Consider the following 27,159-nt stretch of genomic DNA (forward strand, 5'->3'; position numbering starts at 1 on the left):
ACGATATCACGCGAACACAGACGCAATCATGTGGAGAGCAGCTGCTGGGAGACAATCGTGTGGCGTTTGAGTTTTGTCCTTTCAGCGCGAGCGTGTCTGGACTTTCTCACCGTTGGGATGGAAGGCCGCCTCGATGTCTTTAGCCGGAGCTGGAAGAACGAAAAGAACAACAACTGAATCCAAGCTGTTGGCTCAGGATGACAGTCAGATTGTGAAATGTTCTCTGAGAAACAACATATTTCATCTAAACAAGAGGAGGATAAGGTGTGTGAGAGAGTGTTTCCACATTTATCAAGAGGAAAAATGTCCACAATCTGATGAACTCTGCATCACATCTGAACATCTGGACATGAGGAGGGTTGTGTCGACCCTGAGCAGGTGACTGAAGGCCTCAGGTGGATGAAGCTCGGCGTACCTGACTGTCTCCTGCTGCGTCTGTACGGCAGGTTTCCCTCCAGCAGCAGCGGCAGACTCTTCCTGGACTTCTCAGGTGTGTACATCAGCAGCTCTGGAGGCTCTGGAGGGACAAACAGAGCGAAGAGACCCTCAGTTAGAACTGCTGCAGAGTAACCGGACTGAAGCGCGTCTCTGGTTGTTGCGCTCTGGTGACTCTGCGGCTGCTTCAATCTTTAGTGAGATGCAGAACGTTACCTGCTGACGTCCTGATTACTGCGACAGCCTCTTAATCGAGAATCTGTGACGCGACCTGAGACGGTACAAACCTCCGCTGCTCGGCTTTTAACCAAAACGTAATATTACGATCACATCTCGTCTGTTCTGCCGTCTTAACATCGGCTGCCTGCTTCTTTCATATTTCAACTCTTCTGTTCAAATCCTCAAGAGGTCAGCTGGACACGGAGTTCTGTTACAGACGACCCGGACCGTATGTGACGTTCACAGTATGTTTCTCAAAAACTGTCCAGTAAAACACCTCAGACTGTTGACGTGGTCGTCGTCGGGGAGGATTTTATCAGGATGCAACTCAAATAAGCTCTTCTCTTCTCATCGTGATCAAAAAAGAAAAATGTGTTTTGTATTTCAATCTTAATTATTGTGTTTTTAAAAACGGAGATTTCAAACACAATGTCTCAGTTTTTTTGTTTTCTGACGCAAAAAAACATCTCTGAAATCTAAATTCACAGGAGAAATGTGGGACTGTTTGTGAGCCAGATGTGATTCGCAGCTGCGTTCTGCTGTTCCATTGAAAGAAAAGCCTCCAGAGCTTCACCAGAACTTTCAGAGGAATCCAGTTCAAGATGACTCAGAACATTTATTTATTAAGTCTGGACTCATGTTTCTGTTTCTGTCGAGTCTTTAAGGAAACGATGAACTGGAGCCGACTATATTTAAATCTGCTTAAATCTTTAAAACACGTCACAAATATCTGCTTTCATCTTTCAAAAAACTCTGGTAATGTTGCGGCTGTGTGGGTGTTCATGGTGGTGAAGCAACAACGCTGTGGCTCATCGATTGATTGATTGATTGATTGATTGATTGATTGATCCTCTCAGTAGTAGAAAGGCGACTGACCCTGACCTGACTGACGTCTTCCTCTGTGGAAGCCGTGGATGTCGTCCAGGCGAGACGGCTTCGACGACTTCTTCAGGTTGTCCTGATCGAACTGAGGGGCTGAGAAACAAAAACAAAACAGGAAGTGACGTCACCACATCTGCACATGCTCAAATATCATTAATTCATCCATTGAATTCATCGACTCACACTGACAGAAGTTGTCTCCCAGGACCTGCCGCGCCTGAAAAGAATCAAAGTGTGCTCAGTAAAACTTAAGAAGACTCGATAAGAGACAGAAAACGTACAAAACACTTTAGAAACTGGACTGAAAATAACAAGAACAACGGTTCTGTTTCAGCGTTCTGACCGTCAGCGGAGGATAAAACAGATTCTTCATATCACACTTACAGATACAAGTTTTAACACAAACTGAGAGGATTCATTTATTAATCAGATCCACTGGAGCCAAGAACAGACGTCTGCCATCATCCTGTCAGCTTGAATCATGGTGAAGTTGGTGTTTATCTTCAGATAACACAGCTTGTTTTTCTTTTCACAGACTCCAATAAATTTGGACCTGATCTGGACTCAGATGGTCGACCGATCAGGCTCAGTTCACGCCAGCACACCAAAAAATCCAGAACTTTTCCCGGTTCATGTCACGGATCATCTGGTAAATTAATGAGACCTTGTAGAATCCTCCAGCTGAATTCTGAATAACTCAACGATTCTGTTTGTTTGTTCTGAATGTCACCGATCCTTCATGTTCACTGGATCGGGATGTTTGTCAGGAACACAAACAAGATGCTGAGGATCAATAACAACATGCGTTCATTCAAATAGTGACTGATTAATGTTTACAGTCGTCAATAACAGGAAGTCATTTTTACCAGAATGAAGATTCAATTTTCCACCAGTTTGAAGCCTCGAGAGCCCAGATGTTGTTTTTCTGTAGTATTAATGTAGTTCTGTCGTTTAAAAAAATACGTTTTTTATCAATACTACACAGAACTACATTAAAGGGATATTCCGGTGTAAGTTAAATCCATGTTCTAACACACCGTGACACCGAGTAAGACCCCCCCTCGAGAGATAAAGTTTGCAGAGCGCTAGCTCACGTAGCTTTAGTGTCCTCAGAAACGCACGACAACAATACACTGCAGTAAATGGATCCAAATATAAACCGCCACCAAAAAGCCACAAATAATGCTCAGAACAGCACCAAACTTCAGCAACAGTACAAATAGGGTCTCAGCACATAGTCCGGGGCATCTAACCTCGGCTAGCTTAGCTGGATTTCTACTGAAAAGCTGACTAAATTTACCACTCTTCTGCAGCAGCTTCCTGTTGACGGGAAGTCCCGACGAGTCGATTACCGAGTGCAGTAGAGTTCCGCGGCTCATGGATGAAAATGTATGATTATGACTCCATGGAAAAGCAATCAAAGTTCATATGTGTCTTACCTGCCAGTTTATAACAGTTATTATCGAGAGCGGACAGGGAAAAGAACGGAATTGAGCATTTCTAACCGCACTCGGTAATCGTCGCGTCGGGACTTCCCCGACCCGGAAGCTGATGGAGGAGAGTTGAAATCTGTTTTTAGCTTCACAATAGAAATCCAGCTAAGCTAGCGGAGGTTAGATGCCCCGGACTATGTGCTGAGACCCTATTTGTACTGTTGCTGAAGTTTGGTGCTGTTCTGAGCATTATTTGTGGCTTTTTGGTGGCGGTTTATATTTGGATCCATTTACTGCAGTGTATTGTTGTCGTGCGGTCGTTTCTGAGGTTGATAAAACTCCGTAAATTAGCGGTCTGCTAACTTGATCTCTCGAGAGGGAGTCTAACACAGTTTCACAGTGATTTAGACCATGGATTAAAATTACACCGGAATATCACTTTAAATCTACATAGAACTACAATAATACTACATAGAACTACATTAATACTATACAGAACTACATTAATATCACACAGAACTACATTAATACTACACATGTTGTAATTGATCCTCGGGGTCTCTGTTGTGTTCAGGACGAACTTTGACCTGATCCAGTAAAAAAACGATCGATCGGTGACGTTCAGAATAAACAAACAGAGAGTTAGTTGGTGTTACGTGACTGATGTATTCACAGAACTTCTGTAGGATTCTACACGGTCTCATGACTTCAACAGACGTATCAACATGAACTAGTTCAAGATGATCCACGACATGAACCGGAGGCCCGAGGTGAGCTGGCACAGAATGACCCAGTACCTGATCATCATCATTTATAATGCAGAGGACGAGTGGTCTCGGCTCTTTGGACCCGACCCGAGCTGTTCCCTCTGATGGGTCCAGCTTCAGTCTCTTTAGTGCAGTGAACAGTTTGTCCAGCAGGTGGCGGCAAACACCAGCACAAGAGTTCTGATGTCTGACAACTGACACCACCAGAACTACAGTCAGAACTGCTACCATCCTAAATCCAACAGCACCAACAACATCGACTGCAACAACTGCAAGAGAACTTTTATTACAGAGTGAAACGTGAGCGTACCTTCTGTGGGAGAGAGGCCGGATGGTTCTCCACGATCAGCCTCTTGAGGTAGTGAACCCACAGCCTCTTCTCCTCCTGGTTCTTTGTCTGCAGCGTGAAAACAATCAGAGTTAATGAACTACAAACATGGAGGAGTGTGGCTGTGTGTGGTAGAAGTACAGGAAGCTGCAACACGGCTCGAAAACTGAAGCCGCGACCAGACTCCTCTCACAAAAACACTCATTTTACTGTCAGGTTAAATGAGTGTTTTTGTGAATGGAGTCTGGTGGGTTTGGAGAGAACAATGTAATGTCTTTGCTTCCTCTGACGTGACCCTGCAGCCTCACACTCACCTGGACGACGTGCAGCTGTTTGGGAATCGTCTGATCCGACACTCTGAAACACAGAGGATCCTTCAGAGTCTCCACCAGCAGCAGGTTACAACACTGCAGCAGAGAGACAGAGACAGATCCATCGTTAAACACTGAGTGTCTGAGCACCGCGGCTGCAGATTGATCCGATCAGAGTTCAGATAAAAACACATCTAAACTCTGTCGACGTCTTACGAATATGTGCGTGCTGTAGACGAACTGCTCCAGCCTCTTCTTGGCGATCAGCAGCATCTTGTCGAACAGGAAGAAGGCTCTCTCCTTCTTCACTCTGTGGACCTTGAAGGAACCTTCCAGAACCAGCTCTCCAAACCCGCTCAGGTCCGGCCCGCTCCAGTTCACCAGCAGGGACTCGATTTCCTGTGAGGAGGAGGAGGCGGGTCAGAGGTTGATCAGCTGGAACCACAGCAAGAACTTAATAAAAGTTCTACAACCTGAACCAGCACAAGCTTTCAGAGAAGTGCAGCTAAATCAGCGGGTCAGGTTTAGTGTGAGGGCTCCAGAACCACTGCAGAACCATTCTTAACTCCTTAATCTTAATCTTAAACTCTTCAGTCATCTGTGGCTCCAGAGTCCTGTCCTTGAGCATCATGGGTAAAAACTCACTCACTCAGAGAGTCAACAGAAAGCCTCGTCCAGGAGCGGCTGGTTATTATTCAGAGTTCAGGAAAGATTCAGAGACAAACAGGAACGAACGCCTGTGAAAATAAAACATCTGCGACCTTTCCCCTCCAGTCACAGCTGCTGAGAGGTCAGAGGTCAACACCTGTGCACTTCCTGCTCCGCAAACCTTCAGAGTCAAAGTTTAAATGTATGAAACTCGGGTCAGCTGCAGGACGTGGTTCTGAACAACCCACCTCCAGATTTGTTGTTATTTTCCAGGACAGAGTCTGTTAGTGAGTCAGCTGTTCCACCGGCGACCTTCAGTGTTCCACATTTGAATGACAGGTGGAAGCTGGGCGGGTCAGAACGCTGCAGGAAAGACTTTTAACTTTCTCACACAGCAGAACCAGAACTCTCAGTCCTGGAACTACTTTTCAGGGAGCGACGAGGTTCCTTCAGCTCTGGAAGGATGAGCGGCTCTTCTCACGAGACCTGAACCGAACATCCCGTTATCCAATCAAAAGAGATTTTCCGGCAGCATTTTTATGCATGTTGAGCAGTTTGGTTAAACTTGATACGACAGCAGCTATTTTATGATTCATCTTATCAATAACCCACATTTAGTAAGAGGAAAATCACGAAATACGACCATCTGATGCGTCCAGCGTTCCTGTGCCGCGTAAAGTACAAACTACATTATACTGTGTTTGTTTCTACAGGTGATAAATTAGTTTAGTTCTTTAGCAGTTCAGTCCAGAGCGCTGTGATGGTTCACAGTCGTCCCAGCGGAGCACTCGAAACAATATTGGATATATTTTGTTAGACAACCGCCATCGCTGTTGTTACAGACTTTAAGTGGTTCGTCTCGTCTCTGCGTCTCTGGTTCGAACCCAGCAGTTCCTCCAGACGTTCCTCATCTGGTGAGTTCAGTGTTCTCTAGTGTTACAGAAACATTTTCAGTTGGCATCTTTGAATTAAAGTCAGCTGTGATGAATGAAACTGACTCAGAGAGAAACTGAGCCGAGCGGTGGAACAGTGACGGAGGAGGTGTGAACACACGGTGAGGTCAGCCGCCGCCGGCCGACACACCTGGAGCCATGGAGCAGGTTAATCACATGTTGCTGTGTGTAATGACGGGAACACGTGTTGGAGGAAGCCGAGGAATGCAGCAGTTGTAGAGTTTGACACCTGAAGGTGGAGCGGCCGACCTCCAGCTGCCGCCTCGCTCTCTGCAGGCTGAGGAGGAAGTAAAGTGTGCGAGGAGACGAGACGCGCGAGAAGCTCCGTAAAGTAACGTAACCCGTGTGTGTGTGTGTGTGTGTGTGTGTGTGCTCACCTGCAGTCGCACTGCATGTTCCTGTTTCCTCTTCATGTCGTTGATGTACCAGGCGACCGCCGTCATGGAGATGATGGCGTCCTCCACCACCTCATACCCCGGGTCGCTCTTATCGAAGTGCTTCGAAAGTTCCTGAGAGGAAAAAACGAAATGAAACCAAACAAAATGTCTGAATGTGAATAAAAGTCTGTGTTTATTTACATTATAATAATAATAATAAATAATATTTACATATATAGATAAATATATGTAGACGATTCAAGCACTAACTTTATGAATGTCTCAACAAAATCATCTGAAGACATCCAGCAGATTGTCTCATCCATAAACCATTAAACACACACACACACACACACACACACACACACACACACACACACACACACACACATTTAAACAAGGACACACACACATGCAGCTTTTCCCAATAAACTTGTTGAGTTTCTTCCCTGGTTCAGGTCCAAGCCCACCTCTGAGAGGCGCGAGGGATGATGAAACAGACAGACACACAGACACACACACACAGACACACACACACACAAACACACACACACACACACACACACACACACACACACACACTCGGCTCTTTGTTCTCTGATGCATTACGTGCTGTTGTTGTCGCTCTCTGTCTACAGTGGCCAGTTTAAACACTGGTCAAACATGTGTTTGGAGCTGTGCTGGGATTTTCCCATAATCCTCAGCTGGTCCCGCTTCAGTCGTTCGCACAGATAAACTGCTGCGTCAGCGAGTCGGCCCGCTTTGATTGTTCTGTTCTGTTTAATTTTTTCTTCTATTCACCGCTTGAAAACAGAATCTCTCCAGAAGTCTGTTCACACTCAAACGTGTCGAGTTCGTCTCATGACTGAAAAAAGTCCCCGAGGTCGTTTTTCATCACATCAGCAGAATCTCCGGTTCTGTCTGACTCACTGTGTTCTGTCGGACCTGGACTGTGTCAGAGCTTCACCTTCACCTCCGTCTGCTCACTGGACCGTAGCTGTGACTACACATGACATCACTGCTCACCTGGCAGGTATCTGAGAGTGGACAGGACTGAGCTCGCGTCCCTTCAGAGGAAACAGAGTCGGTGTTGGGACTTGAACCCCTGACGTTACCTGTGTGGTGATGTCAGCTCCAAACATGGCGGCAGAAGGTCCCGTCTGCGTGTACGGCTCCTGACGGCCGCCAGGTTTTACTGATCATGAAAACATGAATGCACATGTTTCACACGTGAGTCAACGAAGGCCGGAGCCAGACGGTTTCTCTTCTATCTGACGGGTGAAGGATCTGCTGTCGTCTCTCCTCTGTCACTTCCTCCGCTGGAGAATCAGAGGTGGACTGAAACTTTCCCTCCGTTCCACCTCATCGCGGCGGGATGACGGCATGACATTCCCGCCTTGAAGAGGAAGTGTGAACGGGGGCTTCTGTCTCATTTGCCGTCGGCTCTGATGACAGTAAACCCAGCAGATGTGTTCTGACGAGGACGCTCGACAGAATCCACATGTGGGACATTTATCTTTAAAATCAAAGAGGCGACGCACTGAGAGGTCCGTGTCCTCGGCTGTCCTCGGCTGTCCTCCGTCTCCTCGGGAGGTTTTCAACGAGTGGAGAAGTTTTATTGCAGTGTGAGTTCAGCCAGAAGCCGAGTTTACTGACAGCAAACAGACGTGTTGCCTGGAAACAAACAGCTCATAAAGATCCAGGAGGAGACGCGTCGGCCCGGAGGACGAGGAGGACGAGGAGGACGAGAACGAGGAGGAGGACGAGGGAGACGAGAACGAGGAGGAGGACGAGTGGGACGAGGGGGACAAGGAGGACGAGGGGGACGAGGGGGACGAAGAGGACGAGGACGAGGAGGAGGAGGGGGATGGGGACGAGGAGGACGAGGGGGAAGAAGAGGACGAGGACGAGGAGGAGGAGGGGGATGGGGACGATGAGGATGAGGGGGACAAGGATGAGGAGGATGAGGGGGACGAAGAGGACGAGGACGAGGGGGACGGAGACGAGGAGGACGGGGACGAGGGCGAGGGGGACGAGGACGAGGGGGACGAGGACGAGGAGGACGGGGACGAGGAGGACGGGGACGAGGAGGACGAGGAGGACAAGGGGGACGAGGACGAGGAGGACGAGGGGGACGAAGGGGATGGGGACGAGGAGGACAAGGGGGAAGAAGAGGACGAGGACGAGGAGGAGGAGGGGGACGAGGGGGACGGGGACGAGGAGGACGAGGAGGACGAAGGGGATGGGGACGAGGAGGACGAGGGGGAAGAAGAGGACGAGGACGAGGAGGAGGAGGGGGACGAGGGGGACGAGGACGAGGAGGACGAGGGGGACGAAGGGGATGGGGACGAGGAGGACGAGGGGGAAGAAGAGGACGAGGACGAGGAGGAGGAGGGGGACGAAGGGGATGGGGACGAGGAGGACGAGGGGGAAGAAGAGGACGAGGACGAGGAGGAGGAGGGGGACGAGGGGGACGAGGACGAGGAGGACGAGGGGGACGAAGGGGATGGGGACGAGGAGGACGAGGGGGAAGAAGAGGACGAGGACGAGGAGGAGGAGGGGGACGAAGAGGACGAGGGGGACGAGGATGAGGAGGATGAGGGGGACGAAGAGGACGAGGGGGACGAGGATGAGGAGGATGAGGGGGACGAAGAGGACGAGGACGAGGGGGACGGAGACGAGGAGGACGGGGACGAGGGCGAGGGGGACGAGGACGAGGAGGACGGGGACGAGGAGGACAAGGAGGACGAGGGGGACGGGGACGAGGAGGACGGGGACGAGGACGAGGAGGACGGGGACGAGGAGGACAAGGAGGACGAGGGGGACGGAGACGAGGAGGACGGGGACGAGGACGAGGAGGACGGGGACGAGGAGGACGGGGACGAGGGCGAGGGGGACGAGGACGAGGGGGACAGCAGCAGGTTGTATCTCAGGTAGTGATGCAGTGTTTGCAGTGTCACCTGTAGCAGCAGGTTGTATCTCAGGTAGTGATGCAGTGTTTGCAGTGTCACCTGTAGCAGCAGGTTGTATCTCAGGTAGTGATGCAGTGTTTGCAGTGTCACCTGTAGCAGCAGGTTGTATCACAGGTAGTGATGCAGTGTTTGCAGTGTCACCTGTAGCAGCAGGTTGTATCACAGGTAGTGATGCAGTGTTTGCAGTGTCACCTGTAGCAGCAGGTGGTATCTCAGGTAGTGATGCAGTGTTTGCAGTGTCACCTGTAGCAGCAGGTTGTATCACAGGTAGTGATGCAGTGTTTGCAGTGTCACCTGTAGCAGCAGGTTGTATCTCAGGTAGTGATGCAGTGTTTGCAGTGTCACCTGTAGCAGCAGGTTGTATCTCAGGTAGTGATGCAGTGTTTGCAGTGTCACCTGTAGCAGCAGGTTGTATCTCAGGTAGTGATGCAGTGTTTGCAGTGTCACCTGTAGCAGCAGGTTGTATCTCAGGTAGTGATGCAGTGTTTGCAGTGTCACCTGTAGCAGCAGGTTGTATCTCAGGTAGTGATGCAGTGTTTGCAGTGTCACCTGTAGCAGCAGGTGGTACTTGAGGATCCTCTGCACCGGTTTGAGCAGGTACGTCTCCAGAGGTAACGAGTGGTTCAGAGTCGTCCGTCTCTCCTGGAAGAACCGGACCAGACTCTGGTTCTTCATACACTCCCTCAGGACGGCCACCGAGCTGTGGAGACAGACAGACAGAATCATTGATCACCATTGATTAGAGATACTTTTATAGCCGACAGTGTTTCAACATGTTTCAGCGGAATATTGAATAACTGTTTTCATCTAACTCAACTCTGATTGGCTGCTGGGGATCAATAAACAAAGTCTATCAACAGACGGACACTTATTGAACTTTGGTATTGAACTGATCCATGTTATCGGCTCTGGATCTTTGCTATCATGACGTTAGCTTTCAGGCTAACAGCTGTCGTATCTCGGTCCAGTCTGTTTACTGGTGCAGTGGACGATGACAGTTCCAGGTGTCAGACCCACATGAGAAACTGGTACTACTGGTGATGGACTTTAGATTTTGATCCACTGATACAAGAACTAACAGGTCCAGTACATCCTCAGTCATACTGTCGACACGAGCAAAAAAACAATGAGCTTGATTCAGGGTTTCATACGAACTCGATAAACAGAACCAGAACCTCAATCCAACACCCCGAGACAGGCTGATGGATCTCTGAGATTACGAAGCACGACCACAGGGAGAGAGCTCAGCTGTCGACTCCTCGAGGGGACGAGGAGGAGGAAACTCCTCTGACGAGCATCCATCTGAGAGGGAGGGATGGACGAGGAGGTGAAGAAGAAGACAGATGGAGGAGATTATGGAGGGACGAGGAAGGAGGAGAAGGAGTCCACAGCTGTTTGGAGTTTCGACAAACATCCATTACAAGTTTAGGGAAGAAGGAGAGGAACTAGAGAGAGGAAGAGGAGGAGGAGGAGGAGAAGGAGGACGGAGGAGACACTGACAAACAGCAGGAAGTCAAAGACTGTTGGACGGCAGGAGGGAGGGAAGAGAGAAGCAAAAAGGGGGAATTCTTAAAGAAGTAGGGATGAAGACGGAGGAGGAGGTCAAGGTAGCGATGGAGGAGGGGAGGACGGGAGGAGGGAGGAGAATCTTTTCCTCCAGATAGACGTTAATCACAGGAGGAATCCGGCGCAGCAGTAATATGTTGTGCAGACGCACTGATGTGTTCAGCAGGACGTCTGAAACTCTGAACACAAGTTCATCTAATCTAAATGTTCCTGAAACGTTAAATTAATAAAAACAATCGATCCTCTCCTGGAAATTAGATTTATTAACATCATGAAAACATCTGCAGCTGCAGAACATTCATACGGAACTATTTAAGATCACGACACGACAAACGAGTCGTCACTAAAGAAAAAACTGTTATTTTCCTTCTTGTACTTGTGAACATTTTGTTTTCTTGTGTATTCATGTGTTTTTATTGGGTCACAGTCGATCGATCGGTTTTCTGTTGATTCACTTGGTGTTTTTGTTTCTATATTTAGTGTATTCTTCCTCTCCTCTTTTCTGTTCTAATCATCTGGTTTTATATCATCTGTGTGCAGATATAATCTCTCCTTGATTTGTGAGTAACTTTACATCACATGTGGAAACATCGACTGAATACATTTTCTTCTGATCGACACGTTCTGTTTATAATCTGGAAACAAACACATGGATTAATGTGAAACTGGCTGTTTATGTTTATGTTATGCTTCAGATCTTCGGGACTTTTAACTCCAGTGTGAGAATCAGAAGAGTTCAGGGGAGAGGACAAAACATTCGTCTCAGACTGAAGAAGCCACACATCGTCTTAAAAACTGTACTCTGGGATCTCAGACAAAAACCCGACTTCAGCCTCAGAACTGAAGGATTTAAAGCTCACGGTGGATCTGAAGACAGACGTCCTGCAGACGAGTTTCACTCTGCAGCGTCTGTTCTTTCAGCAGCTTCTTCTCTTCATTTACTGTGTTTCACCTTCATGTTGTTTTCATTCTCTGAACAGACTCGACGTGTTACGCACCGCAGCTCTCTGTTCGTCCTTCTTACAGGACAAACTAAAGCCAGTTTTCATCTCTGAAGATAATTACAGCTGCGTGAAATCACCTCCACCGGTCTGAGGAAACACAACGGCAGCTGCAGCCAATCACAGGACAGTTCAAACACAACAGCAGCTGCAGCCAATCACAGGACAGCTACCTGAGAGTCGAGTCTGCATCGACTTACAAACACCGTACGTCTTCTTCTTCCAACACTTCAACCAAGCAAAGAAAATATTAAGACGATGTTCAACCTCCGTGTGAACATCCGGTCAGGACGTCGCCTGATGGTGCAAAAATAGCTCCAAAATTAAAGTTCTGCTGATATCCGGGCCGCGACCCGAGCTCAGAGATGATTTCCCTTCACTCCTGTTGATCAGCCCGACTGCAGCAGTGATCCAGAGCGGACCTCCAGGTTCTGTTCTGCTGACTGGAGGGGAAATGGACTTTACTACATAGAGGAGAAAGAGAACCAGAACCAGAACCAGAGTCTCTGCTGAGTGCTGACCCACAGCGACTTAATCTGGTTGTTTTGTGGTGAATAAACAACATTTTTCTTCACGTTACGTTTGGTCCCGTTCTCAGACGTCCTCCCTCGCTCTGACTCTCCTGAAGCTGCAGCGACAGACGACAGATGAATCTTGTGTATTTCTCTGTCTGGTCATTTTCAGACATTTTAATGCAGAAATCTTTAATATTAAACCTTTAAATATAATAATTTAATTACATCTTCTTGTTCCTTTTACACTGCGTCACCTGAAGTCAACCATCAGCTCGGAGAAAGACTTAAAACAGTGACAGGAACCAGAAGAATCAGGATTTATATCTCAATAAATGTGCGTCAGGTAAAGGTCGTCTCTGTCTGGTCACACAGTTATTGGACTCTGACGGGGAACATTGTTTGGTGACGGACCGGACGGCACCGCCCAACCCGTGATGATGCAACAACTCAAATGTTCTGCTTCACGTATGACAGAAAGGTGACTTCTGTAGAGGCTTTCAGAGCCGTGAAGTGAAATAAAAACTGAAGTTATTCCTCTACATCGACCTTCAACTAGCTGTGAACATCTCCTGCTCGTCCGTCACCGTCAGTCTGCTGCCGTGAGCTCAACATCGACCCGGTTGAGTCCGTAAACAGGTCGATGATCCGGTGTCTGAGCTGGACCTTCCCCTCCGTACACGGAGCTACAAACACTTCAGATTAAATCATCAGCAGGAGAAGAATTTCCCTGTGAACAGTAAATCCTGTCCGGTTTAATGTTCTGTCATGATCTCTGCTGCTCGTCTACTTTCACGAGCCTCCTGCCAACGAGCAGCAGCGAAACATCTGTTTGGAACAGAACGAACACTCAGCTGAAGTCCCGGAGCCAAGATCTGCATCCTGCTCCGCTCCGGACCCGAGGAACCAGCACACTGCAACATGTCGGGCCGAGCGCTGGTCCAAACGTGTCCTCCGTGCACCTACAGCAGAATCATGTTCCCAGTGAAAATACACAAGGCTGATGATTCTGACTCACTCAGAGTCACTCAGGTGTGATGTTCAGTTTCAGCACATCAGTGACTTCATGTTCCTGACAGAGAAACATGTGGGACTAAATATCTGCTGCTTTGATGAAAGTCACCAGTAAAATCTGCATTTATTCAGGAACAGTTCACCCAAGAATGAAAAGTTAAGTCATCATCGTAAAACAGCTGAAGTCTCGTCGTCCACAGAACATTTCTGGAGCTTCAGTCCAGATTCCAGAACCTCGATATCACAAACTGATCTGAAAAAAATTTATTTATTTACTTTATTAAAGTGAAACTCTCGACAAAATGCAACCCAGGCTTTTTTTGTGAATGTACCCGAGTTAAACCTTCGTGTAAAAGCATGATTAGGATGAAAGAGGCACTTTTAAGATTTACTGTATTTTTGTTTTCAGATCAAAATCTCTATTTTTAAAACAGTAAGAAGTCTCGACACAACATGAAGGTGGAACGCTCCTAAAGCTTAGTTCCATATAAATGCAGGATAATTTGTTGTTTTGTCGTTAGTGAAAAACAATATTGACCTTAAGTTGAAAAAGGAGCCTCATATAAGAAACAATACTAAAATCAAAAGCCGGAAAAGTCACGTGAGATCTGGCGTGGATAGTTGTTGCTGGAAGACAGTAGTTCCACCTTAACTGTCCTCCAGGTTACGTCACATTCTGAGATCGACACTTCTCCACTGGCAGGACGGCGGCGAGCGGAACAAGCTACTGCTAACGTGAGTTGTTCAAAAAGCTTCTTTTTAGTAAACTCTGTGTACACAAAAAATGTTCTCAATGCTCGTGTTCATGTGTAGAGACCCTGGTGATACTACCAGCAAAGTTTCATGTTGTGTCGAGACTTCTTACTGTTTTAAACAGAGAGATTTTGATGCTATCGTAAAGTGCCCGTAGCACTCCCATTGAAAATGAGTTTGACCTGAAAACGAAAATACTGTAAATCTTAAAAGTGCCTCTTTCATCATAATCATGCTTTTACACGAAGGTTTGACTCAGATACATTCACAAAAAGACCCTCGGTTGCATTTTGGTGAGAGTTTCACTTTAAGCTGAAATCTTCTCTGTAGCTTCTGAACTGTAAGTGTGCAACACGTCTGACGTGGATGTAAAGAACGTCATCAGGTGAGTAGAAACAACATGTTGAGCTTTGAAATCACATTGTGACGTTTCCAGACATGTTTGCTGAGACCAAACTGTCTGTTTCTTGGGGCGGTTAATATCTGTGTTGATGGTGAGACATCAGGACACTTCCAGCAGCTGAACGTTGATCTACGAGACGTTTGTGGAGACGTTGTCGGTTGTCAGGACGTTTCCAGCTAAACAGCGCTGCAGCTTTGTTCCAGACTACAAAGAAAAGCGGCTCCATCAGATCCTCTGGTTTGATCACAGAGATCACAGGAAGAGCTGACAGCTAATTCTGCTGAGTTGTGTTTTAAATCAAGGAGGAGGAGAGGAGGACTGAGTTTGACTTTGGGGTGAACCGTCCCTTTAAATCGTTGTAGTTCTGTATCGTGTCTCGGCTCTTTAGCTCCTGAACGTCGTTAAAAATGACCTTAAATAAACTGGTGAAGGACGAGCAGAGCAAAGTGAAGTTCTGCCTCTCGTCTCTCGTCCACACACACAAACTCATTGTCTCAGTCATTTTTATCCCACAAAGGAAATTTTAATTATGATTTATTCCAGCGATGATAACGATGATTATAATGTGAGTCCCTTTATAAAAACACGTCCTCATTCGTTCCAGATGTTTAATTTCAGGGCGCTCTGCTGCTCATCATCACAGAAATACTAATCATGAGAACCAGCTTCACAAACCAGCCTCGCACTCTGTGTCCCCGTAATTATTCAAGCCCGGCCTCCATTTTGTTTCGGTGAGCGGTTCGGTCCAGTTCTGTCAGTAAGATGGAGATTTCTAGAGATGCAGTTGGACGAGCGAGCGGCTGAGAATCAGAATTAGGAGAAGAATCCAGCCGCTGGGCCAAAAACGTCTCGAGTGTCTCGACCCAGGACGGCAGTGAACACTTCCAAACGCTCCCAATAAAAGATCTATTATAAACCCAGTAACCTGCAGCAGGCCGAGATACACTGGAAGATTTCCCCGCTCCGTTAAAACTTGGCTTTAAAGACCCGCCCCCCCCCCCCCACCGGCTCCACAGCTCATCAGTTCACAGCATTACAAGCAGCGCTCACATCCAACAGGACGCTCGCAGCATAAATTAGCTGAGCATCTGTCTGCGTCCTCCCTCTGGATCTGCCTCCTGACATTACATCCACGTCTGTTAATGTCGTTTTCACTGCAGCCTGTTTCACGATACAGTACGCCGAAACACCGTCCGACCATCCAGACAAAGATCTCCGGCTGCATTCCTCCTCGTTTCCCTTCAAACCAACCGAACGCAGAGTCTCATCTCGTGTTTCCCCGACGGAGCGACGAGCGAGTTCACAAACCTGCAACACAGCAGATTTCCCTCCAAATGTGACCCTGCGGATCAGAGCGGAAAGAATGTGGAGCCGCGACTGCTGATCACATTACTGTGGATCTGCTCAGCGCAGCGAGTCTCAGCGCCGCCAGCACAGTGAAACGTGTCGCATGTAACATATCAACGTTTCTACGACACGAACGTGAGCCGACGTCACACCTGAACGAGCCGACTGAAACATCTGGAGCTCCAGCTGTGTTTGTGCCGAGGTGTCTGACGTGTTGGAGGTTCTAACAGTGACACTGTTGATGAGACGTTGGAGCGTTTCCTTCCGTGTTTGTTGTGCAAAGTCAGATACTTTTTACAATTAAACATCTGAACTTTTTCAGTTGTATAAGTGGCGACAAAATCAGGTTTTTTAACCAGATGTTGGGACGTTTCCAGCCGCGTTTCTGATGACAGAACCAACCATTTGATTTACGAGACGTCGGTACAGAACAGTGTTTGTGACGAGATGTTTCCAGCTGTGTTCAGGGACGATGACAGATGACAGTCGACAGGTTCTCGGGATGTTTCCAGCTGCGTCTTCTTTTACGAAACATCGGGACGTTTCAGGTCGCGTTTGTGGCGACAAAACTGTGCATGAACCTGAGAGTTCAGAACATTTCTCAGTCTAGTTTTGAAGATGTTTTCTGAACACTAACCAAGTGGCTTTTGTGCCTGAACAGAACCAGAACACATGAACGACATACATTTGGAAACTGAACCTCTAAAAACACTTGAACACATCTGTGCTGAGCACAAACGTACGCTGCAGACATTTCTTCTGGCGACTGTGTGGCACTGGTTCTGGTTTGGTTCTGTGGTTCTTATCTTTTACATACAGATTCAGGTGTTCCTGTCACATCCCCTCTGTGACGTCCGGACATGTACCGGACGTGCAGAATGAGTTTGGACCTGCGAGGCCCGATCGGATCCAGCAGGAGAAGCAGCGCGGAGAGTCTGGAGGTCTGACAGCGTTTGACCTACTTCTTTTTATTGGAGTTTAATGGAGCTTAAAGGAGGCGACAGGCAGAGAGCAGCGAGGTGACACACACACACACACACTCACACACACACACACACACACACACACACACACACAGCTGGGCAGAACATCTGTCAGGCTGATGGAGGAGGTGGATCGTGTGATTAGCAGCGATTCTCTCTGCAGAGAATAAAAGACAAACAGAACGAGAGAAAGAAGGACGAGACGCACAACTGCTGAACATCTGGACGCAAAATACTTTTTAAGGACGACTGCAAGTTGAATATATAAAATAAATATATTTGTGACGGAAGCTTTTGTTCTGATCGTGTCAACAGCGGGTCATTTCCTGTCGGTCCACAGGTGTGCACACAGGTGTACCTTCACATCACCGTCACTCGTACAAACCCGAATCCTCTTCTGTCAGACTGTCTCTCACTCACATGCTGCTGGTTTATTGAATAAACATTGTAATCAATGCACATGATGTTAACTCGACGCCATTGTTACAAGCGCCAGGTGAGCCACAGGTAACGTGATTTAACACGAGCAGCGTCACTTTTCTGTTTGACAAACTTCTTTCGTTCTTGTTTCTCTGCGCAGCGTTCACGTCGTGTTTGAATCTCAACGTGCTGACGAGCGAAAAGAACTGATGTGACGGTTTTTATTTGAAGACTCACGAAGCAGCCAGAGTCTGAATTTATGAGCCAGAATCAAAAGCAAAGTTCTGGTTTTGAGACAAAAGTAAGACGGACACACACACACACACACACACACACACACTCCTCTCTGCTTCTATTTTAATCCACTTTATGTTTCTACTAAAAACACATTTACTCTGCTCATAAAACAGACGCTTCACACGTCTTCATGTTGGACCGAGCTCCACAGTCAGACAGTTTTTATCAGGAACAGACTGACGAAGAATAAAAAATTCACATTTTGCGTCGAAGCTTCGCAGCTGACGAGTCGACACATCAGTCCGGATTTATCAGAGAATAACTTTAAAGAAGACGGAGAGTTTAAATCTACAGGAGGCGACTTCAGACGAGCACCGAGGAGTCCAACAGTGGAAGAAGAAGAAGTGAGCTGAACAGCCAATCAGAAGGCTTCCTCTGACCTATTCAACACACTCAGCTGCCTGTGATGTCATCAATAATGGCCGACAATCGTTAAACCTGCAGCTGTCACATCTCAGAGCAGTTGAGTAAAGTCAAGTCTAAAGTTTGCAGCCACAGAGTTCTGATGGGAAGACGGGTCCAGGTGAGGTGGATGTGCCGGTACTTACTTTGGGTAGTTCATGCAGTAGAGTGTGTAGATTTCAAACGCTTCACTCTGAAGAGAAACACAGGGACAGAGAACACAGCCGATGTTAGAGAGAAGACACAGAGGAAAGGCATCCAGGTTCTGGTTCTGTATCGCAGTCAGCTGGGCTTGTTTCAGGTTGAAGATGCTTCACCTCTCGTCACCTCGACTCCTCAGCTCTGACTAACAGGAGGGAACAGCTGTATGTTTTATGTCCCTAAAAACATAAACATCACACGGTTGTTTCTCATATAAACTGTATATCTGTGGACGTTGTTCTCTGTTAACAGCGTTGTGTTTAGACTCCAACATGTTACGTGTCATTAAACCAGCTGCGAGATGGATTATCAGCATCTCCTCCTCCTCGTCTAACACCTCAGACACAAACATCCTCCAACATCCACAGAGAGAAGTCGGACGTAAACTCTCGTCTCTCACTGGTCGAAAAGTTCCGGTTAATGTCGATGTGAACGTCTACGTGACGCGTCAGAGCTGATGTGATTTAATTTAAGGAGATATTCCGGTGTAAATTTAATCCATGGTCTAAATCACAGTGAAACTGTGTTAGACTCCCTCTCCAGAGATCAAGTTAGCAGACCGCTAATTTACGGAGTTTTATCAACCTCAGAAACGACCGCACGACAACAATACACTGCAGTAAATGGATCCAAATATAAACCGCCACCAAAAAGCCACAAATAATGCTCAGAACAGCACCAAACTTCAGCAACAGTACAAATAGGGTCTCAGCACATAGTCCGGGGCATCTAACCTCCGCTAGCTTAGCTGGATTTCTACTTGGAAGCTAAAAACAGAGTTCAACTCTCCTCCATCAGCTTCCGGGTCGGGGAAGTCCCGACGCGACGATTACCGAGTGCGGTTAGAAATGCTCAATTCCGTTCTTTTCCCTGTCCGCTCTCGATAATAACTGTTATAAACTGGCAGGTAAGACACATATGAACTTTGATTGCTTTTCCATGGAGTCATAATCATACATTTTCATCCATGAGCCGCGGAACTCTACTGCACTCGGTAATCGACTCGTCGGGACTTCCCGTCAACAGGAAGCTGCTGCAGAAGAGTGGTAAATTTAGTCAGCTTTTCAGTAGAAATCCAGCTAAGCTAGCGGAGGTTAGATGCCCCGGACTATGTGCTGAGACCCTATTTGTACTGTTGCTGAAGTTTGGTGCTGTTCTGAGCATTATTTGTGGCTTTTTGGTGGCGGTTTATATTTGGATCCATTTACTGCAGTGTATTGTTGTTGTGCGGTCGTTTCTGAGGTTGATAAAACTCCGTCAAATTAGCGGTCTGATAACTTGATCTCTCGAGAGGGAGTCTAACACAGTTTCACGGTGATTTAGACCATGGATTAAATTTACACCGGAATATCCCTTTAAATATGTATCAGGGATTATAACCACGACATGGCAGCTGGTTCTGAAGGATGTGGGTCCAGCTGTGTCTCCTGCCGTCCTTCACTCTCCTTCTCAGGCCTGTAATTACATTTTCCTGTCACTTCCTGTCATCAGGAGCTCAGAGATAAAGACAGCTCTGTGTTCGACTCTATACGTATACGGAGAAGTCTAAAAATAACTCGCTAACAGTTTAATCTAATGTCCACTGAGACATCAGACAGGAAGTTCAGTCTGCACATCAGACCTCCTGAAGATAACACACACCTACACCTTTACATTCTGACCTGACGGCGGCGCTGCAGGAGGAGGTGATGATGTCACTGAGGTCATTAAGAAGGGTGTGTGCTGAAACATGTGAGGACAATATCACTACTGTCTCACACACACACACACACACACACACACACACACGGTGTATTCATTGGGTGTTGGTTTAATCAGCAGCAGCAGTGGCTGTTGGACTGACCGGGTCCGGTCCTGCTGCTGCTTTACTGGGTGTTCACCGGGTCATGGTTCCTGTCAACCAACAGCTTCTCTCACACACACACACACACACACACACACACACACACACACACACAGTACTGTACTCACCCTCTCCACGAAGCACTCAGCGATGGCGGCAGCATGAGGACACCTCTCCAGGTCCTCCAGGAGATCACTGAGGAGACACAGACGCAGTAATCATTAATTATTCTGTAGATAACAAAACTCTGGACTCCATTTTGGACCTCGTTAATGTGACTGCAGTGGTTTCCAGTGAAGACTTGTGGGATGTGCTGATATGTTTTGGGTTTCTTGACCTCTCCTCCACTTTTCTCCCTCAAGGGAAGACAAACCAAAACAGAGTTTGAAGGAGTTGAGCAGATTTGTGGACGTTCACAGACGTCAGAACGTGAAACAGGGAGGCTGAGCTGGCTGCATGCAGCAGGTCATTACAGGGATATTTGTTTTGGTTAGATGTGCAGACGGCTTCGGAGGAATATTGTCTTCTTTGGAATAAATCAGAAGTCCTTTCCCACCAAACTGTGACGAGCGTTTTAGACAGAAACATGATCAGACGCTCCAACACAAGGTTGATTTCAAGCGTCACCTGAAGAGAAAACTGAGCCATCGCTTTGTTTCACCTCCACTGAGAACAACCGTCACTGACCGTCTGACGCTGCAGCTCAAGATGTCCACACGCAACCGTGTCGCAGAAGTATATCACAGAGTTCAGGACAAATGTTGAGGCATTGTGGGAAATCCATGGCAGATTACTGTCTCACATGTTGGTGTTTTTACACAACGTAACATGAAGTTCATTTGGTTGGAAGCAAGAAAGTCATCAGACAGAAGTGGCTGCAGGCCAGCGTGCCAGCAGAGGACGACTGGAATGATCGATGTATGAAATTCTGGAAAAAATGCATTAATTATTCTGTCCTTGTGTTTTTACACCTGAAAACACAAATTAAAAAGAAAGTTCCCCCGGAGAAGAAGTTCTGGAAACTCTGCCAGAAGTTAAAGTTGACAGATGCAGCACAGAACAATGAAATGATGGTCGTTTCACAGATGATTGTTACCTGGAACCAGGACTGAATATTTTCCTTCCCTCGACAGAGGCTGACGATGATGCCGACCACCTGCTGCTGCTGCACGGACGTTACTGACATTATAAACCGGGTCGAGTATCAGAGCTGGAGACTGACCCGAACCAACTTCACAGTTCATATAAAATTCAGAGTCAGTTTCAGTTTTTCGTGCCTCAACAACACATTGAGGTCTACAGGCTGCACGCTGGGTCTTGAAGGACCTCCAGGATCCTGATCCGCATTTCTGCCTCAGAGTCGAAGTGAAACTGGTTCACAGCCAGCTCGTGGAAAACATTTAGAAACTATAATCAGTAACGATCGTATAAAGCTCAGTGAGAGTGAAGCCGTCTGGACGAGTCGACGGAGGTTAGTGTGACACTAAACTGACTCCAGACTGCTACAGCTGGCAGACCATCGCCCTGAAAAAACTCTCCGTCCGTTCCCACAATTCATCCTCGCCGTCATCCTCCATCCTGCCAAGTCCCAAACACAACAGCTTCACACACACACACACACACACACACACACACGTCTTCATTCTCCTGCATCCATCATCCATCAGTTCAGCCAAGATTACAGCAGCACACAGTCACAGATCCTCAGCAGAGGCAGGATGGCTTTTTAAATACAGACATGTGTAATAATAACCTGTAACAGCGTCGGCGTCCTCGGACAACCTTCAGCCGCATCACGTCACTCTGAAACAACCTCTGACCTCTGACCTGCTCTGTCGCGTCGCCACAGTCACATCTGATCGTTCTGTGATTAACGAGGATGTTAAACACATCGATCAGACCGACACACGGGACGCAGACGAGGACAGAAACCTCCGACTGGTCCCGCAGAGGAGACGAGAGACGAGGCCTGAAACACAAACCAGCTCGTCCAGCGTGTTTGATCTCGTTCTGTTTGGTTCTGAGTTTCGTCCCTTTTCAAACACAGATACACCACATCAGCAGGGAGGCAGCGCGGAGGGCGTTCAAACTGATCCCAGACCAGCCTCCCACTCCTTCATCCAAACAAACCGCTTACAAAGTCCCTGAATCATCTGAGAAACGGGTCGGGACAAAGCTGACGACGCCGCTGTTTGGAGAGACGTGGTTATGACTTTCAAAATAAAGCTCGCTGGCAAAAGTTCAAATATCTGGACTTCTGAACTGTTGTGAACCCGGTGACACGCTCGCTGTTCGTTTAGTTCAGACACCTGAACTCAGGTGAGTTACCTTTCTTACATGACAGTGACTCTGACCCTGATGTCAGGAAGGAAAGTCCAGCGTAGAGGTTAGAGGTTAGCTGTTAGCGTAGCCACGATAGCATCAGTTCTATCAGGACGGGAGAGTTTCTTTCATTAAAGAAGAGTTTGATTAACCTCCTGTTGATCTGATTGGTTGAAGTTAGATCAATCAATCAATCCTCATGAACAGTTAAAACAATAAAAGGTAAAAACAAGCAATTAAAGTAACGTTGAGGATCAAATTAAATATTGCACGTTAAATCAGATTTAAAATTCTAATAATTAAAGATCAATCAGCTGCCAGGTTTGATTCCAAAGCGCCTGCCTGGATCCAAACAGCTCCACATGGTTCTGTGTCAGCGTCAGCTCGGAGGCAGAATTACGACTCTTTAAAAAGCACTTTAGAAAGCCGTCCGACTGCATTTGATGTTTTATCCCTCGACGGTTCTGAAGCCAAACTCTTTGTTTTTGGCTCCAAATTAAAAGCTAAACTTTTTCTGTTTGCGTCTGTAAAAGACAGAAAGCAGCACTGAAGTAAAGAAAGACAACAGTTGGACCCACTTTGAAGCCTCAGGAGGAACAAACCCTGTTTATTGTAGCAGAAAAGTCCCGCCGCCGCCGCAGGGATCTGCGTGGGTCAGGAACACCAAGAACTGGACCGCCAACCCGGGCCTTACAGATCACACCACATCCTCTCCTCCTCTGCAGCCTGGCAGCAGTTCAGAGTTTCTGCATCACTGAGCTCATGAAATAAATGCACATGAATGAAGTGAGCTCTGGTGTTTGTCTTGTTGACGGCGATGATAAAGTCTCGTGGTGGTTTATGATCCGAGTGAGAGCGGCGGCCGCTTTGAAAGGAGAGTTAAAGTGAGTGATGCAGCCGTCGGCTCTGCTCAGCGTCACCGAGCCGTCCAGGAGGAAATACATGTTCATTACACAGTTTGGCTCGACCTCGGACGAAAGTTTGATTTCTGGTTTTCATTTTCACGCTCAGTCATGTGGAGCGACTTTCTTCACCTTCAGTCTCTGAGTCACGGTCACGTCTCGTTTCTGACTCAAGGACGAAGCAGCAACAGAAGCTCAGCAGGGAGACACTCATTCAGTGTATATGTTTATATACGCGTATAGATGTTTATATATGTAGATGTATGTATATTGATGTTTATAGATTGTTATAGTTGCTATTACAGTAATTTATGTTGTCATTTCTCACACATATGCCAAACAGAAATCTGCAACATCAAGCAGAGCAAGGCCGTTATTTACCTACCAACAAACCAAACAACCAAATCAACCAAATCAACCAAACCAACCAAATCAACCAACAAACCAAACAACCAAATCAACCAAATCAACCAAACCAACCAACCAAATCAACCAACCAAACAACCAAATCAACCAAATCAACCAACCAAACCAACCAAATCAACCAACCAAATCAACCAACCAAACCAACCAAATCAACCAACCAAATCAACCAAACCAACCAACCAAATCAACCAAACCAACCAACCAAATCAACCAACCAAATCAACCAAATCAACCAACCAAACCAACCAAACCAACCAACCAAATCAACCAAACCAACCAACCAAATCAACCAAATCAACCAAACCAACCAACCAAATCAACCAAACCAACCAACCAAATCAACCAAATCAACCAAACCAACCAACCAAACCAACCAAATCAACCAACAAACCAACCAACCAAATCAACCAAATCAACCAACCAAACCAACCAACCAAACCAACCAACAAACAAACAAACCGACCGTCTGTTGTTTTCAGGTTCAGTGCAGGCAGACGTTACAGAAACTTTAACTTTATAGTAAAAACCTGCAGATTTATCGACACTGTGAACCTTTTGTACATGTTTCTACTTAAAATAAACCATGAGGAGGGAGAAACTAGTTGCTAACAGCCGTTTAACATTTCTTCATCTTTCTGACGAACATTGAATATTTCCCTGCTCGTGTCGAGGATGCTGCAGCTGAAAGTGGTTATCGGCAGTAAAACGAACTGTAGCAGGAAAATTTCTGGAACCGTCTCTGACACGCTTTGTTTTTACTTCCTGGAACAGATTTCTTTGTTGCTAGGCAGAAACTGGAGCCAGAAGGTGAACGCTGCAGCTCGCTGAACAATATATCAGGAAACTTTACTGCTAAACATATTTAATGTTGCAGCAGACGACTGTAAAGATGAAGCCAAACGTCTGCAGGATGAGCCTGAGAGCCTGAGAGCCGGGAGGAGGTCCAACACGACCAGAGGTTAGAGAGGAGAAGGGGTCTGAGGGGAGAGGAAGCAAGGAGAGGACACAAGGAGAGGAAACAAGGAGAGGAGAGGAGGTCCAACACGACCTGAGGTTAGAGAGGAGAAGGAGTCTGAGAGGAGAGGAAGCAAGGAGAGGACACAAGGAGAGGAGAGGAGGTCCAACACGACCAGAGGTTAGAGAGGAGAGGGAGTCTGAGGGGAGAGGAAGCAAGGAGAGGAAACAAGGAGAGGAGAGGAGGTCCAACACGACCAGAGGTTAGAGAGGAGAAGGAGTCTGAGGGGAGAGGAAGCAAGGAGAGGACACAAGGAGAGGAAACAAGGAGAGGAGAGGAGGTCCAACACGACCAGAGGTTAGAGAGGAGAAGGAGTCTGAGGGGAGAGGAAGCAAGGAGAGGAAACAAGGAGAGGAGAGGAGGTCCAACATGACCAGAGGTTAGAGAGGAGAAGGAGTCTGAGGGGAGAGGAAGCAAGGAGAGGTCCAACACGACCAGAGGTTAGAGAGGAGAAGGAGTCTGAGAGGAGAGGAAGCAAGGAGAGGACACAAGGAGAGGAAACAAGGAGAGGAGAGGAGGTCCAACACGACCAGAGGTTAGAGAGGAGAGGGAGTCTGAGGGGAGAGGAAGCAAGGAGAGGACACAAGGAGAGGAGAGGAGGTCCAACACGACCAGAGGTTAGAGAGGAGAAGGGGTCTGAGGGGAGAGGAAGCAAGGAGAGGACACAAGGAGAGGAGAGGAGGTCCAACATGACCAGAGGTTAGAGAGGAGAAGGAGTCTGAGGGGAGAGGAAGCAAGGCGAGGACACAAGGAGAGGAAACAAGGAGAGGAGAGGAGGTCCAACACGACCAGAGGTTAGAGAGGAGAAGGAGTCTGAGAGGAGAGGAAGCAAGGAGAGGACACAAGGAGAGGAAACAAGGAGAGGAGAGGAGGTCCAACACGACCAGAGGTTAGAGAGGAGAGGGAGTCTGAGGGGAGAGGAAGCAAGGAGAGGACACAAGGAGAGGAGAGGAGGTCCAACACGACCAGAGGGTAGAGAGGAGAAGGAGTCTGAGGGGAGAGGAAACAAGGAGAGGAAACAAGGAGAGGAGAGGAGGTCCAACACGACCAGAGGATAGAGAGGAGAAGGAGTCTGAGGGGAGAGGAAGCAAGGAGAGGACACAAGGAGAGGAGAGGAGGTCCAACACGACCAGAGGTTAGAGAGGAGAAGGAGTCTGAGGGGAGAGGAAGCAAGGAGAGGACACAAAGAGAGGAGAGGAGGTCCAACATGACCAGAGGTTAGAGCGGAGAAGGAGTCTCAGGGGAGAGGAAACAAGGAGAGGACACAAGGAGAGGAAACAAGGAGAGGAGAGGAGGTCCAACATCACCAGAGGTTAGAGAAGGGAAGGAGTCTGAGAGGAGAGGAAACAAGGAGAGGAAACAAGGAGAGGAGAGGAGGTCCAACATGACCAGAGGTTAGAGAGGAGAAGGAGTCTGAGAGGAGAGGAAGCAAGGAGAGGACACAAGGAGAGGAAACAAGGAGAGGAGAGGAGGTCCAACACGACCTGAGGTTAGAGAGGAGAAGGAGTCTGAGGGGAGAGGAAGCAAGGAGAGGACACAAGGAGAGGAAACAAGGAGAGGAGAGGAGGTCCAACATCACCAGAGGTTAGAGAAGGGAAGGAGTCTGAGAGGAGAGGAAACAAGGAGAGGACACAAGGAGAGGAGAGGAGGTCCAACACGACCTGAGGTTAGAGAGGAGAAGGAGTCTGAGAGGAGAGGAAGCAAGGAGAGGACACAAGGAGAGGAAACAAGGAGAGGAGAGGAGGTCCAACATGACCAGAGGTTAGAGAGGAGAAGGAGTCTGAGAGGAGAGGAAGCAAGGAGAGGACACAAGGAGAGGACACAAGAAGAGGACACAAGGAGAGGAGAGGAGGTCCAACACGACCAGAGGTTAGAGAGGAGAAGGAGTCTGAGAGGAGAGGAAGCAAGGAGAGGACACAAGGAGAGGAGAGGAGGTCCAACACGACCAGAGGTTAGAGAGGAGAAGGAGTCTGAGAGGAGAGGAAGCAAGGAGAGGACACAAGGAGAGGAGAGGAGGTCCAACATGACCAGAGGTTAGAGAGGAGAAGGAGTCTGAGGGGAGAGGAAGCAAGGAGAGGAAGCAAGGAGAGGACACAAGGAGAGGAGAGGAGGTCCAACACGACCAGAGGTTAGAGAGGAGAAGGAGTCTGAGGGGAGAGGAAGCAAGGAGAGGAAGCAAGGAGAGGACACAAGGAGAGGAAACAAGGAGAGGAGAGGAGGTCCAACATCACCAGAGGTTAGAGAGGAGAAGGAGTCTGAGAGGAGAGGAAGCAAGGAGAGGACACAAGGAGAGGAGAGGAGGTCCAACACGACCAGAGGTTAGAGAGGAGAAGGAGTCTGAGGGGAGAGGAAGCAAGGAGAGGACACATGGAGAGGAGAGGAGGTCCAACATCATCAGAGGTTAGAGAGGAGAAGGAGTCTGAGAGG

General features: G+C 47.7%; 1 protein-coding gene across 3 annotated transcripts in view; it reads right to left on the bottom strand.

The window, feature by feature from the left end:
• plekhg2 (pleckstrin homology domain containing, family G (with RhoGef domain) member 2) overlaps positions 1 to 27,159 on the bottom strand; it is a 70,129-nt gene that overhangs the window by 24,979 nt on the left and 17,991 nt on the right. For 2 of the 3 annotated variants that reach the window (XM_030443645.1, XM_030443654.1), the window contains exons 4-14: positions 20,196 to 20,262; positions 18,170 to 18,216; positions 9,875 to 10,025; positions 6,354 to 6,485; positions 4,592 to 4,774; positions 4,379 to 4,471; positions 4,047 to 4,133; positions 1,720 to 1,753; positions 1,531 to 1,629; positions 416 to 517; positions 111 to 149 (exon numbers count right to left, since the gene is read on the bottom strand). In XM_030443645.1, coding sequence (XP_030299505.1) covers positions 111 to 149; positions 416 to 517; positions 1,531 to 1,629; positions 1,720 to 1,753; positions 4,047 to 4,133; positions 4,379 to 4,471; positions 4,592 to 4,774; positions 6,354 to 6,485; positions 9,875 to 10,025; positions 18,170 to 18,216; positions 20,196 to 20,262 — 1,034 coding nt within the window. The remainder of the gene's footprint in view (positions 1 to 110; positions 150 to 415; positions 518 to 1,530; positions 1,630 to 1,719; positions 1,754 to 4,046; positions 4,134 to 4,378; positions 4,472 to 4,591; positions 4,775 to 6,353; positions 6,486 to 9,874; positions 10,026 to 18,169; positions 18,217 to 20,195; positions 20,263 to 27,159) is intronic. The other variant, XM_030443664.1, reaches the window with a different exon arrangement.

Source organism: Sparus aurata, chromosome 2 (genome assembly GCF_900880675.1).
Source record: "Sparus aurata chromosome 2, fSpaAur1.1, whole genome shotgun sequence".
Taxonomy (NCBI): Eukaryota; Metazoa; Chordata; class Actinopteri; order Spariformes; family Sparidae; genus Sparus; species Sparus aurata.